The sequence below is a fragment of the Anguilla anguilla genome, chromosome 11 (assembly GCF_013347855.1).
Source record: "Anguilla anguilla isolate fAngAng1 chromosome 11, fAngAng1.pri, whole genome shotgun sequence".
Taxonomy (NCBI): Eukaryota; Metazoa; Chordata; class Actinopteri; order Anguilliformes; family Anguillidae; genus Anguilla; species Anguilla anguilla.
In genome coordinates this window covers 9,200,964-9,213,423 of record NC_049211.1, presented here as the reverse complement: position 1 = coordinate 9,213,423, position 12,460 = coordinate 9,200,964, and the positions used below count along the sequence as shown (strand labels likewise).

The 12,460-nt window shown below is 40.2% G+C and overlaps 2 protein-coding genes across 5 annotated transcripts; one reads left to right on the top strand and one right to left on the bottom strand.

Annotated features, from left to right (window-relative positions):
* The window catches only part of LOC118207564 (tumor necrosis factor receptor superfamily member 14-like), a 135,103-nt gene that overhangs the window by 113,428 nt on the left and 9,215 nt on the right, over positions 1 to 12,460 (bottom strand).
* On the top strand, positions 2,391 to 12,237 carry LOC118207562. 5 transcript variants are annotated; one of them, XM_035381263.1, is made up of 11 exons: positions 2,391 to 2,881; positions 7,021 to 7,116; positions 7,208 to 7,263; positions 7,836 to 7,923; positions 8,095 to 8,220; positions 8,446 to 8,601; positions 8,957 to 9,047; positions 9,205 to 9,347; positions 9,702 to 9,721; positions 9,905 to 9,962; positions 10,458 to 12,237. In XM_035381263.1, the coding sequence occupies exons 3-11, from the start codon at positions 7,234 to 7,236 to the stop codon at positions 11,036 to 11,038; spliced, it is 1,293 nt and encodes a 430-aa protein (XP_035237154.1). In that variant the 5' UTR covers positions 2,391 to 2,881; positions 7,021 to 7,116; positions 7,208 to 7,233; the 3' UTR covers positions 11,039 to 12,237. The 5 variants fall into 5 exon arrangements, with proteins under 5 accessions (XP_035237154.1, XP_035237156.1, XP_035237153.1 ...); XM_035381265.1 differs by having other exon boundaries at positions 6,996 to 7,116; XM_035381262.1 differs by lacking the exon at positions 2,391 to 2,881 and adding an exon at positions 5,544 to 6,132 and having other exon boundaries at positions 7,021 to 7,111.

Here is a 12,460-nt window from a genome sequence, read left to right as displayed (position 1 = left end):
ATGCATTTTTACAGTAAGAATTTGGAATTATGGAATGGTAGTGTCGTCTGCGAACTTAAGAACTTTAACAGATTCACTGTTGGAAGTACATTACATTACATTACAGGCATTTGGCAGACGCTCTTATCCAGAGCGACGTACAACAAAGTGTATAACCATAACCAGGAACAAGTATGACAAAACCCCTAGAGAGAAGTACCGGTCCAAGTACAGGGAACAACTGCATAGTTCAACTTGGACCCTGATGGTTAAACTGATTAACACTAACAACGAGAACGGCAACAACGCAATCTATGGAAAAATAAAAATAAAAATAAATAAAAATACAAGTAGTCGTTAAGACAGTTAATGCACCTAAGTCACCTACGAAACAGCTGCCTAGTTACAACCCTAAGTTTAGTCATTTACAGGGGGGAAGGGAGGGATGGGGAGAGGTGCAGCCTGAAGAGGTGGGTCTTCAGTCGTCTTTTGAAATGGGTCACAGTCTCAGCTGTTCTGACCTCCACAGGGAGGTCATTCCACCATCGTGGGGCCAGAACAGACAGGAGACGTGTTCTGGAAGTGCAGGTGCGAAGAGGGGGAGGTGCTAGGCGTCCTGAGGTAGCAGAACGGAGTGATCTGGCTGGCATGTAGGGTTTGAATATCTTGTGGAGGTATGCTGGGGCTGATCCCTTGACTGCCTGGTATGCTAGGACCAATGTTTTAAATTTGATGCGATTTAGATTTGATACAGGCATTGATGTAAAGTGAATAGAGTAAGGGAGACTGATGTTCTGTGCAAGGACCCAAACGCAGACCAGGGAAATCCAAAAAAACGTTGTCTTTATTCAGTCCGAGGTTAGAAGCCAGGTAATCAGAGAAAGGACGGTGCCGAATCGAGTTTCCAAAAGAATTTTGAAAAACAGGCAAAAAATCAAAAATCAGGAGAACAGAGCGGCGAAGGTACAAAGGGACAGGCAAAAGTGAAGTCAAAGCAAAGCAAAGGTCAAACCAGAAGCAAACAAACCAAAAGGGGCAGGCAAACTCAGTCATACAGAAGGGGTGTCTCAGGAATCTCGATAAACAAAGGCTTACTAAATATCAGCACAATGAATTTGATCAACGTTCTGACCGTGAGCTGGTGGAAAAGACTGACATTTATACACTGGGGAAGGTAACAATCAAGGAGGGGTTAAGTGAGTGAGGGAGGAGTAACAAACAACATCCAGGTGAAGAACATTAGGATAACTAATTAAATAACAGGGGACTGACAAAACGCGGACTGGAATCACATAGACAACAATGATAATAGACGGCCTGGGTTAAGCAGGTAAAAACGCGTGCAGAGAGAGAGAGGTGCAGTCAGAGCAAGAGACAGGTGCCAATTGCAGAACTCAGCGTTAGAGCAGGCTAGAAAGAAAAGGGGCGGAGCTACAGCGCAGCATGGAAAAGGGGAGACTGGTTAATGTATTAGTATAGTGATCTAAACTATCAAAAACCCAAAACTAGTGTGTGTTAGTCCATTAGTAATATTCACATGTTAGTATATTAATGAGGTTAGTACTTTACAATCTATAAGTTAGTAAGGATTAGTAGAAATGAGTAAAACTAGAAATAAGTAGGAAGTAAGTAAAAACGAGACTGGAAGGAAGGGGGGGAAACCACGAAAACCCGGAACCACCCGAATAGTGAAATCACACAAATGCAGGGGAGTGAAGCAGCTCAGGGAACACAGACACAGAGACAGTACTGGGGAGACAAGTGACCGGGAGATACAGACTACAACAGGAGACAGCACACAGCCCTGAGGGGCGCCAGTGCTGAGAAGGAGGGGGTCTGAAGTGAAGTCACCCACCTTGACACACTGTTTCCTGTTGCTTAAGAAGTCATGGATCCAGTGGCAGAGAGGGGATGGGACATTGAGCAGTAAAAGTTTATCTAAAAGTAGATCAGGGATGATCGCAGACATGTGACTCAAGTCATTTGGTCCAAGTCTCAAGCAAGTCCCAAGCTAGTCCCAAGTCATGTCAAGTCACTCCCACCCCCCCACCCCCCCCCCCCCAAGATACAGTCTTACCTGCAGTATCCGGTCTTTATAAAGAGAAAAGGCAAGGTATTAGTACCTGTCTAATAATGATATTATTGGCCAATCTATCTTGTTACGGCATTATTTGAAAATGGCGTTTAATCGTCAGTGAATTATACAGCATGTGTCTTATTACCCATTGCAGGGTAGGACTACAAATTAACACTCTGTATGGGTGTGGAATAAATGGACTGCATTTATATAGCGCTTTTATCCAAAGCGCTTTACAATTGATTCCTCTGATTCACACACACACTCACACACCAACGGTGAAAGGCTGCCATGCAAGGTACCAATCAGCTCATTGGGAGCAATTAGGGGTTAGGTGTCTTGCTCAGGGACACTTGGACACATCCAGGGCAGGGGATCGAACCAGCAACCCTCCGACTGCTCTTACCTCCTGAGCTATGTCGCCCACATAAGTAAGATAGACCTAGCTATGATAATTTGTCAGTGAACTGCACAACTAACTAAAATATTATCTTTTTCATTAATTACATACTTCTGCTTGGAAATGAAAGTAAAATTAAAATGATGTGCCATTAATTCGTATTTTTCAAAATAAGGAAGTACAATCTTTTTATACATCGTTTTGACACACTACCCCTTTTGGTGCATATGGTAACAAAATTTAAGGAACTAAATGATGCTTCATGTACAGTATATACTGCCACTTCCTCTAAGTACTGATCAGACTGTTTTAGAGCAGGCTACTTGTTAGCTGCGGAACTCGCACTGCGTACCAAAAGTCAAACAAAAATGAAGAGAAAGCTATCTCTAGGATCATCTAGTTAAGGACTATTTACCTCAACACAGGTCAGTGGAACAACTATTCGGCTTTGCATGAATTTAACAAGTATAACAATTTCAGTTGTTTTGCAAATGTTTGTAACACATTTACACCAATCAGCCACAACATTAAAACCACCTGCATTTTTCCGCTTTTTTCTGATTTAATATTTTATTTTCTCTGTTTGTAATCAAACAATTCACATGTGGTCAAAGTGCAGACTCAGAGCTTTTATTAAAGGGTATACATTTTGGTCTCACCATGTAGTAATTACAGCACTTTTTGTACGTAGTCCCCCATTTCAGTGTTTTTAGACAAATTAACATAATGTCAAATAAGAGAGTCATGTTTTGTATTTGGTTGCATATCATTTGCATGCCATGACTTCCTGATGTCTGTGACCTATCAACATCATCAGAGTCTGGATATCTTATTGTCAGGTTGTCCTACAAGCGATACAAATCTCTTTGAATTTGAATGGATCTCTATGGGATGTGGGGTGGGAGTAGATTCAGCTGTAATTATGCTGATACAGTATGTGACACATTTGTTGGCTAAATGGCTTTAAGTTATCAAGGGTCCAAGGTATAGTGAGGGTTAAAAATTGTCTAAATTATTTCAACTCCAATCAAATCAATGCACTACAAAATCCAGAATACTAAAGCAGTTAAAACAGCAACATTATTCTTTCGATTTTGAATTGTTACGTCCCCTCCCCTTTTCAATGTCCAATTTCGCAATGGCAACGTTGAATCACAGTTCTAGTTACTTCATTTAGGAATGCCAATCATCCTGCAAAACACAGAATCGTCTCTTATTTGAACTGTAGGCGTTCCGTATTTAACTCATGGCTACGGGACGCATTTTCATCCGTATCTTTGTGAACGATTCAGTTTTTAACCGCTGTTTTGAATACAATTCAATAGTTAGCTAGCTAGCTAGCCGGGATAACCCAAAATTTTAATATTGGCTAGGTGACAAGTGACGGTGAACCTGATTTTGGCTGTTCATGTAGCAAGAATACTAGCAAAATGTGATGAAGTGTTAAATTCCATGAAGTCTGTTGTACACTTTGTTGTACGTCGCTCTGGATAAGAGCGTCTGCCAAATGCCTGTAATGTAATGTAAAGTCTGGCTGGATGTGACTGGGGGGCAGAGAGGGAGACCATGCAATGGGATGGCAGGTATGCCATCCCATTGCATGGTCTCCCTCTTTGCCCCCCAGTCACATCCAGCCAAGTTACGCCTTGGCGGGGGCATGCCCCATATTTAATATACCAGGCAATGATAAATTCTGTACTTGATTATGGGTGTTTTGTTTATGGCTCAGCTGTTAAGTCGGTGCTTGGAAAATTAGATATTCTGCAGAGCAAGGCATTGAGACTCTGTTGCAGGGCTTTTAAATCCTCCCCAATTCCTGCACTGTTTATTGAAATGGGAGAAATGCCCATATGCTTAAGGTGTATTAAGTTGGGGCTGCAGTACTGGGTAAAACTAAGTGGATCCAATCAAACCCTCCCAGCTAGGTGTCTTTTACAAGGGTCATGGGATTCTGGTGGCAAGATCAAAAACAAACTATTTTTCGACAGTAAATCAGTGGGCCAGAAAACTGAGAATGGAGCAGGAAAGCATAGCAAATCATATGAGATGGTTACCTGTACCTTTTTGGTTCATGCAAGAGCTGGACATTGATCTTACCTTTTTACAAGAAAAGGACAATAGTGTGATAGTTCAAAATAGAGCATTATCTTAACAGAGTAATGGGAGCCTTATTTGAAAATTTTCACAGGTGGTTCTAGGGACCCAGAGAGTGGGAAAGCAGGATTTGGGATGTATGTGGATCAGCTTGATTTGGGATCTAGGACCGATCACCGTACCACAAATGGAAGTTCTGTCTTCGCAACAGAACTATTGGCAATTCTTTGGGCTTTGTGGTGGACAGAGGACATAAGACCAAATAATGTTCTCATTTGTTCTGACTCAGCAGCTGCTCTGATGGCTTTAAGTGGAGGTAAATCAAAAGCTCGGCTTGACCTTATTAATGAGATCTTATCTGTTCTGTTTAGAATTGGGAAGACTGGCTGTGAAGTCAAGTTTTGCTGGGTTCCTGGGAATGATGGAGTTGAGGGAAATTAAATAGCTGATTCTATAGCAAAGGCAAGTCTAAAGAAAGGAGAAATAGATGTAAATATACCCCTGGGAAGAGTGGAACTTAGAGAAAAAAATCAAGGAGGGTGTTGAAAGAGAATGGCAGGGATTGTAGGAAAAGGAAACCAAAGGAAGGAATTATTTTTCTCTTCATCCTCAGATTAAAAAAGCTAGTTATTGTTCTGGAACCCGAAGAGATTCTATTAAAATTTGCAGACTGAGGCTCGGACACTGCGGGTTAAATCAGTACTTGCGGAGGGCAGTAATACGTCTAGTAGCGTCCACACTGCCAAAATCCAAGAAGAAGAAGAAGAACAACAACCGCCGCCTCCGCCTCACCTCGCCTCCCTCTTCCCAAGAGACCTTTATCCTATGATCTGAATAGGCTTTTTGGCTTAGGAAGGTTCCTAACTGAGTGAAATGACCAGAAGTATCTTAAGTGCCAGCCATGATAAGAGCTGTTCGAATTCTCTAAATGCTAAGGAAAGGTGCTTCAATGCTTTCTTTCTTATCTCCTTTAGCATCGGGGACACTGGACCGTCCTTTACGAAAGGAAAGGAGATTATGCCGTCCCACAATTCCTTACAGCAGCAGCATTTAAATGTTTATATAGCCTGCATGAAACAATACGTTAAGAACGCACGGGCGAAGTATCTAAGATGCGCTTTTAGTAGTCCATCTTCGGAACATTGTAGTTTCACCACGGCAGGCCCAAATGCCTACAGTAAAAATCCATGGAATCCATTGCATGAATATCTGGAACGGTATTCTTCAAGAATATATTGGACATTGCATAAAGCAGTTAGCTTATACTATTTCATTGAATTTTAAAGAAGCACCATCTTTAGAATTGAATGACCATTTTGGAGGATTTTGACATCCCATAATTCAAAAATTGCTCCAGTAAAAATGCACAGAATCCATTACATTAATACTTGGGAAAGCACTCTTGAAGAATGTATTAGAGTTGACAAACAGTGGACACGGGATCTAAACACGGGATGCGTCGCGAGGAACGGTCATGTGCTCAGCGTGCTGACCGCTATTAACTTGGACTGTGATTTAGGCTTGGCTACTTTCAAATACAGATTCCAAGGACAAATTGGTTCTCGACGTGCTCGTGAGTCAAGTAAGGCTTAAATTCTGTTTGATTACTTATGATAAAATGTCATAATTAAAATGGATTATAAAATTGTGGCAGTTATTTTTTTTACACGGGTGAAACGCTTAGAACGATTCAAATATGCTCTGTTCTGTTCGCTAATGACATTGTTTTGTAGTCTGTACGCTATCTTGGCAAATGTTTACTGTAAGACAGAATTTTAATTATAATTTTGTTATTTATTAGACCATTAAATCGTGTGTATTTATGGTTATAAGTATATTATAAGACGTGATTAAAAACGGGTAAATAAGATCAAACGGGGGATTTCCAGTCAGCTTTCGTGTTCATTTCTGCTCTGTATCGAATGGCGTATAAATAACACATGAACAAGTAAAATACACTTACTAAAAAGTAACTATCGTAACTCTGTTATTACTTTTTAACCCTTTCATAGCTTCATGAGTTGTTCCGAAATCCAAATAACATGACCAATGTATAGACCGCTCACGTTGAATTATTTCTGCATGGTTCGAAAATTATAATTTACTTCCCGAACTGAGGAGTTCAGGACTTTTAGCGATATAATAAAAATGTTGTGAACGGGAGTACTCTCAGGCCACTGGGGGTCCATTCTGTCATCACTTGGGTCACTCCCATAATATGTTTGCCCATGGTTGGAACTGAAAGGTTACTGAAATTTAACTCAAATAAAAGAAAAGGCCACGTCATTCTATAATTTCTGTTAATGTGCATTTCAGGTTTTGTTTATTTTTGAATCCACTGAGCTCTAAAAGAAAAAAATCTGTATATAAGTTACCTTTTTAGTTATGTTGCAAGCTCTCTTGTAAAGTACTGCTGATAGAATGCAGAAATTCAACTAAAATTAGGATTATGTAACGTTAATCTTCCTAGGCTGAATCAGGGAAACCAGGACCTCCACAAAGGGAAGAAATCTGACCATAATTTCGTGAATTACGACAGACGGACATCTATCAAGCTCACAGTAAAGTATTAAGTGTTAAACTCATATAGAGTGCATTTTACACTACATGTGACCATCTTGGAGTTAAATTAACACTGTCTATTTTATTGTGCACAGGAATATGCTTTCAGAAGGAATTCGGTATGTGGCATTTTAAAGTCCCTTTATGGATGGTAAGAGATTAAAGTTTTGCCTCATTACCTTATTTAGTACAGCTTTGGTGCTTGTTAGGACAAGTACATTCTCATACTTTGCTATTTCTGACTTCTGTCTTCTGCTTCCTGCTTTCAGTTTTTTTTTGAATGTCAAATAATATAATTCACTCCCTTATCACAATCATAAGGTAACATTTGTCATAGTCATGTCACAGATATATCTTCCTGCCACCTGCCAATTCATTTTTGTCCCCTGTAGGCCAGGCTGGATTAAGACCCCCTGTGGGCCCCTGGGTGCTGAAGCTCTAAAGCTCCCCACCCTCTCTCTCTCTGACACCTCTACCAGTGACATTTCAACTGCCACCACACACACACATACAGAAACACATTCATAAAAGGATTCAGTTAAACTGTCAAATTGCAAAACTTTACAAGTAGTGTTAATGGCGGGTAACGAGCTACTGGCTTCAGTACAAAAAAAAGTCACAAAAATCATTAAAATTTTGGTTAAGATTGGGTAATAAGGAGACAGTGGAGGAGAATGCACCAGACTGCTTCCAGTGTAATTAGTAATATTCCATTTGCTTCAGGCATTGCTCCGGTTCTGTGGCCTCGCCTATTCCTGTGGAAGTGCAGAATATGAAATTAATGGAGAGTGCTGTCTAATGTGCACACCTGGTAAGTCACCATCTTTTATCAGAATAAAGCTTCTAATGCAGTAGATGTTGGCTTGCAGGGGTTAAAAAGTGAAGGTGCTCTTTATTTTGTTGTAATTGAAATTCAGTTCAATTAAAATTAATTTCAAACGGGTCCATTTTAACTTTTTTTGTGATTGTTTTTCCCCATTAGGGACACACGTTAATAAACACTGCACAGAATACACTAATACCTCCTGTATACCGTGCGCTCAAAAAACATTCATGGACAGGCCCAGCAGTCTCCCCGAATGTTTGCCTTGCAGTGTGTGTGACCCAGGTGAGAAAAGATTCAAATTAAACTAATGTGTTCATTTATGACATGACCATTTGTAATTTGCTTGACTATTTTTGTAATAATATATGTTTCGTATAGAAATTAAAATGTAACATTCTGTTTTGAATTCAGAACGCATAATTTGGTGTTACTCAGCTTGAACAGGTTTGTTGTCAAAATGCTCATATAATGTGTTAATATGGGTCTTTATTCACCGTTCCTCCACAGCCATGGGTTTAAAAACAGAGAGAGAGTGCACCCCCACCTCTAACACAGCGTGTGGGCCTCTGGATCACCACTACTGCACTAAGACTGATAATAAGGGGTGCAGCTTTGCGCAGAAACACACCATCTGCAGGCCTGGACAGTTCATCCTACACAAAGGTTGGATTGCATTAATATCTTGAAGAGACAGTTGAGAGTTTTTTATATTCCAGTGTATGTTTTTGATTGGTAGATTCCCTCACAACAGCCATATTTGTCACAATACTGACAGATCACCAAAAATTTCTGTAGGTATCTAAAATATCCTTCATCACAGAAATAAATTGTCTGGGCCAAGTGGGAACATTCACTAAAACTGAAATAGTATTGAAAAACTCCACAAAGTGAACTATTCCTTTTTTTATCCGTGTCAGTTTCATAAAATTAACTCACTTAACTGCACAGTCTACGTTTCTGAAAACTTTTTTTGAGATTTTTAATGTTTTGACATATCTTCCAATATATATTTGCACAGGAACAACATTGACTAATACCGAATGTGGATACTGTCCTGATAAAACTTTTTCAAATAAATCCTTTTCTGCGTGCTGCAAACCACACACACAGTAAGTTTCCTGCATTTATTCTCAAATAACTTCATTTTCCAGATGAGTAAATCAGACCAAAAAGGAGTTGTTACTCATTCATATTTATGTATTGATAAAAAAAAACTTTGAGGTTTATGTGAGATTTGGACTTTTATTATAATTATTTTTGTGACAGTTGCCAGTCCCTGGGACTTCAGGAAATTACAGCAGGAACAAACACATCGGACAGTGAATGTGGACCAAGAAATATTCCTGTTTCCATCATTGTGCCTGTGCTACTTGTATCAGTTGTCATTTTAACAATCATTTTCATTTTAAGTAAGTCTCTCCCTTTATCTGGTAAGACTTTGAATTGTATTTTTAATAAACTAAATGTAAATGGTGATGCAGTTTAAATAGCAGTTTAACGTTGGCTGTACCTATATTTTGTGAATTGCAATCCTTGTATTTGATAATTAATCAGGGAATTCAAAAAGGAAAGGTAATGTGCCATGGTAAATTTTTGGAAAAAATGCAAATGCATTACTCCACTGGTTGATTGGTTATATTCAATGTTAAAGAATTAAACAAGAAAATAAAAAAGGAAAGGTAAGGTAACATTTTTAAGTTATTCAAAAAAAATGTAATGTAGGTATCAAGTAATAAAATAACGAACCACTATTTTGCTTTCAGAGAGGAAAAAGAAGAACAGGGTACGTGAGAAGCTTTTTACATCATGCGCCTAATTTTTCAAATATCTTTCGAGAGTAGAATTTCATTTGCTATAAGGTTAATTAATTTAATTAATTCAGTAGTCACTCCTGGGGCTATGAAATGACCTCTACACTTTTATGGTTAATACTGTGTTTACTGAGATAAAATCTCCACTTTGCTAGGCAACAGATCAGGCAGAAAGAAAAAGAATGAACAGGACAGACCAGCTGGAGGTTGAAGGTAAGGGAGCACATGACTATGGGGGGAAATTATAAAAACTGATTAAAAAAAAATACTATTAGATGGGATGTGTGCAGCTAGTACTGCCTCTGATATGTTAAAACCATTTTGATTCTGTACATTTTAATGAAGGGTGGGCCCAGTTAATACGTTTTACCAATTAAACACAATTATGAGGATGAATTCTAAAAGGAAAAAACACGTTGGAACGTGAATGTGCACCACGATATTCTCATGGTTACTGTGCTGCTTGTATTAGAAGTATCAGTTGTCATTTTAACAACAATTTTCAGTTTAAGTCTCCTCGTCTGCTTGATTAGACTTTTAAAACTTTATTTTAAATAAACAATTAAAGGGTGATGCTGTTTAAACAGTAGTTTTTTAATGTGAACAGAAAGCTTCATATTTATACCCGCACAGCACCCCACAGCCCTCAAATAGCATTGTAAAGCCTAACAATGGAGAGTCCAGTTATTGAGAATCCTATACTTCCAGTGGCAGGAGTCCACGGGAATCACGCAGCAGATGGTGGTGCTGGTCCTCCCCCTGGTGGACAGCATGACAATGGGACCCCAAAGCCGAAAGATAGGGTTCAGTCTGACTACAGCACACGGTCTAATGCACTCGTGTGTTGTTGGAGACCACTTATTATGGGAACCTTCAATGCAAACACAGTGAGAGAAGAAGTGAGGTTGGCGGAGCTTGCACACTGTGCCGAAGAAAGGGGAGTGGAGATCCTGGGAGTCCAGGAGCACAGGAGAGTACATGCTGATGATCCGATCGTCAACTCGTCAGAGCAAGACCTTAAAGTGAGGAAGGCGCTCGCATGGAAAGCTCTGAATGGCATGGCAAGTATGTGGAAATCCACACACTTGGTAATATGTTCGAAGAATGAACATATTACCATCAAGGATCTGTATGGGGGGTTACCAAGGGTGAGTGAGAAAATAGCATCCAGGATAATGAGGCTGGCCGGTCACTGCCAGAGACACCGGGAGCTCCCAGCCAGCTGTGGGAGCCAACACACGGGCATTGATCACGAGGGCATCCCACAACAACGTACGTGGACGTACTAAAGGAAGATGCACGGCCGGAAAGTCAGCCAGATGCATGGAGGATCGAGATGACTGGAAACGCCGCTGGAGGGCTTGTCTGAGGACGACCTAGATAGATATACAAGCGATATGAGTGGTTAACATATTAAAGAATTAAACAAGAAAATCAAAAAGGAACAGTAATGCAATGTTACATCTTATGTTGTTACACAATGTGAAATAATGAACAGGGGAGAACAGCTGCACGATGAAGGTAAGGGTACGCATGACTCCATAGGGAGACAACAAGGACTGATAAAAAATAATATTAGATGGGCTGTGTGCAGTTAGGCTACTGTGTGCATGGAGTTGTTCTTACATGTTAAAACCATTTCGATTGTTTTCTTAATATATGTACATTTTAATGAGGGGTGGGGGTTCAGTTAATGTGTTTTTTCACCAATGAAATACCACAGTGAAGATCCATCCGTCAATTATCTAATGCGATTATTGCTATCTGGGGGTACTGGGGTGGGGGATTATGAGTGATGGTTTGAAAGGTCAGGACATCACGTGACAATTTCTACTCATCCTACCAACTTGGTGTTGCGCTACAAAACAGGAAGCTGACCATGCTCTGAAAGGGGAGGGAAAATGAAATAGACAATGAGCTTCTGAATACACAGGGCAGAGCTGTGGTTCAAAGTCCTGACCCTTGCCTACACTGCAGTCAACAGGACAGCCCCCACCCAATTACAGGACATGATTCAGTCCTACACGCCAGCTCGACCACTCCACTCTGCTGCAGCAGCGTGACTTCGACCCCCTGCCATCCGAGTGAATGATTCTCGCTCGTCCCTACCATGGAGTTTCTCCACCCTAGCCCCCCAGTGTGGGAATGTACTCCCTGTTTCTCTACGGACCACTCAGACATTGCCCATCTTCCGCCGTGGTCTGAAGACGTATCTCTTCAGACTAAACCTGGACCAACTATCCCCACCCTGCAGGGCACTACCAATCTAGGATCACTCTTATCACTTGTATCCTTCCACTTTGTTCCTGTAGCACTTTCATATTACATGTACCTCCATCCTGCACTTATACTGCACTTGTATCCTTATCTTGATATTGAATATTGTACCTTATCGGACCTGTGTTTAGTAGTTGTTCCTATGATCTTCGGTATGTACTTATTGTACGTCGCTTTGGATAAATATAATGTAATGTGAATTCCACCAAAAGTACCACTGTCATGTCGTATTACTGTGTGTATAACTTAAGGGTCGGACACTCCAATTGTTTACTCCAATGCAGATTTTTTTATCTCTAATGTTTTGGCAGCAAGTTGGCTTTGGTTTTAGCACTGCAGTTCTCACACATAGATATAAGTTAGTGACAAATTAGGTGCACCTGTGAGACAGACAATTAAGATCACGTGGTGTTTAAACATGAATCTACACCTAG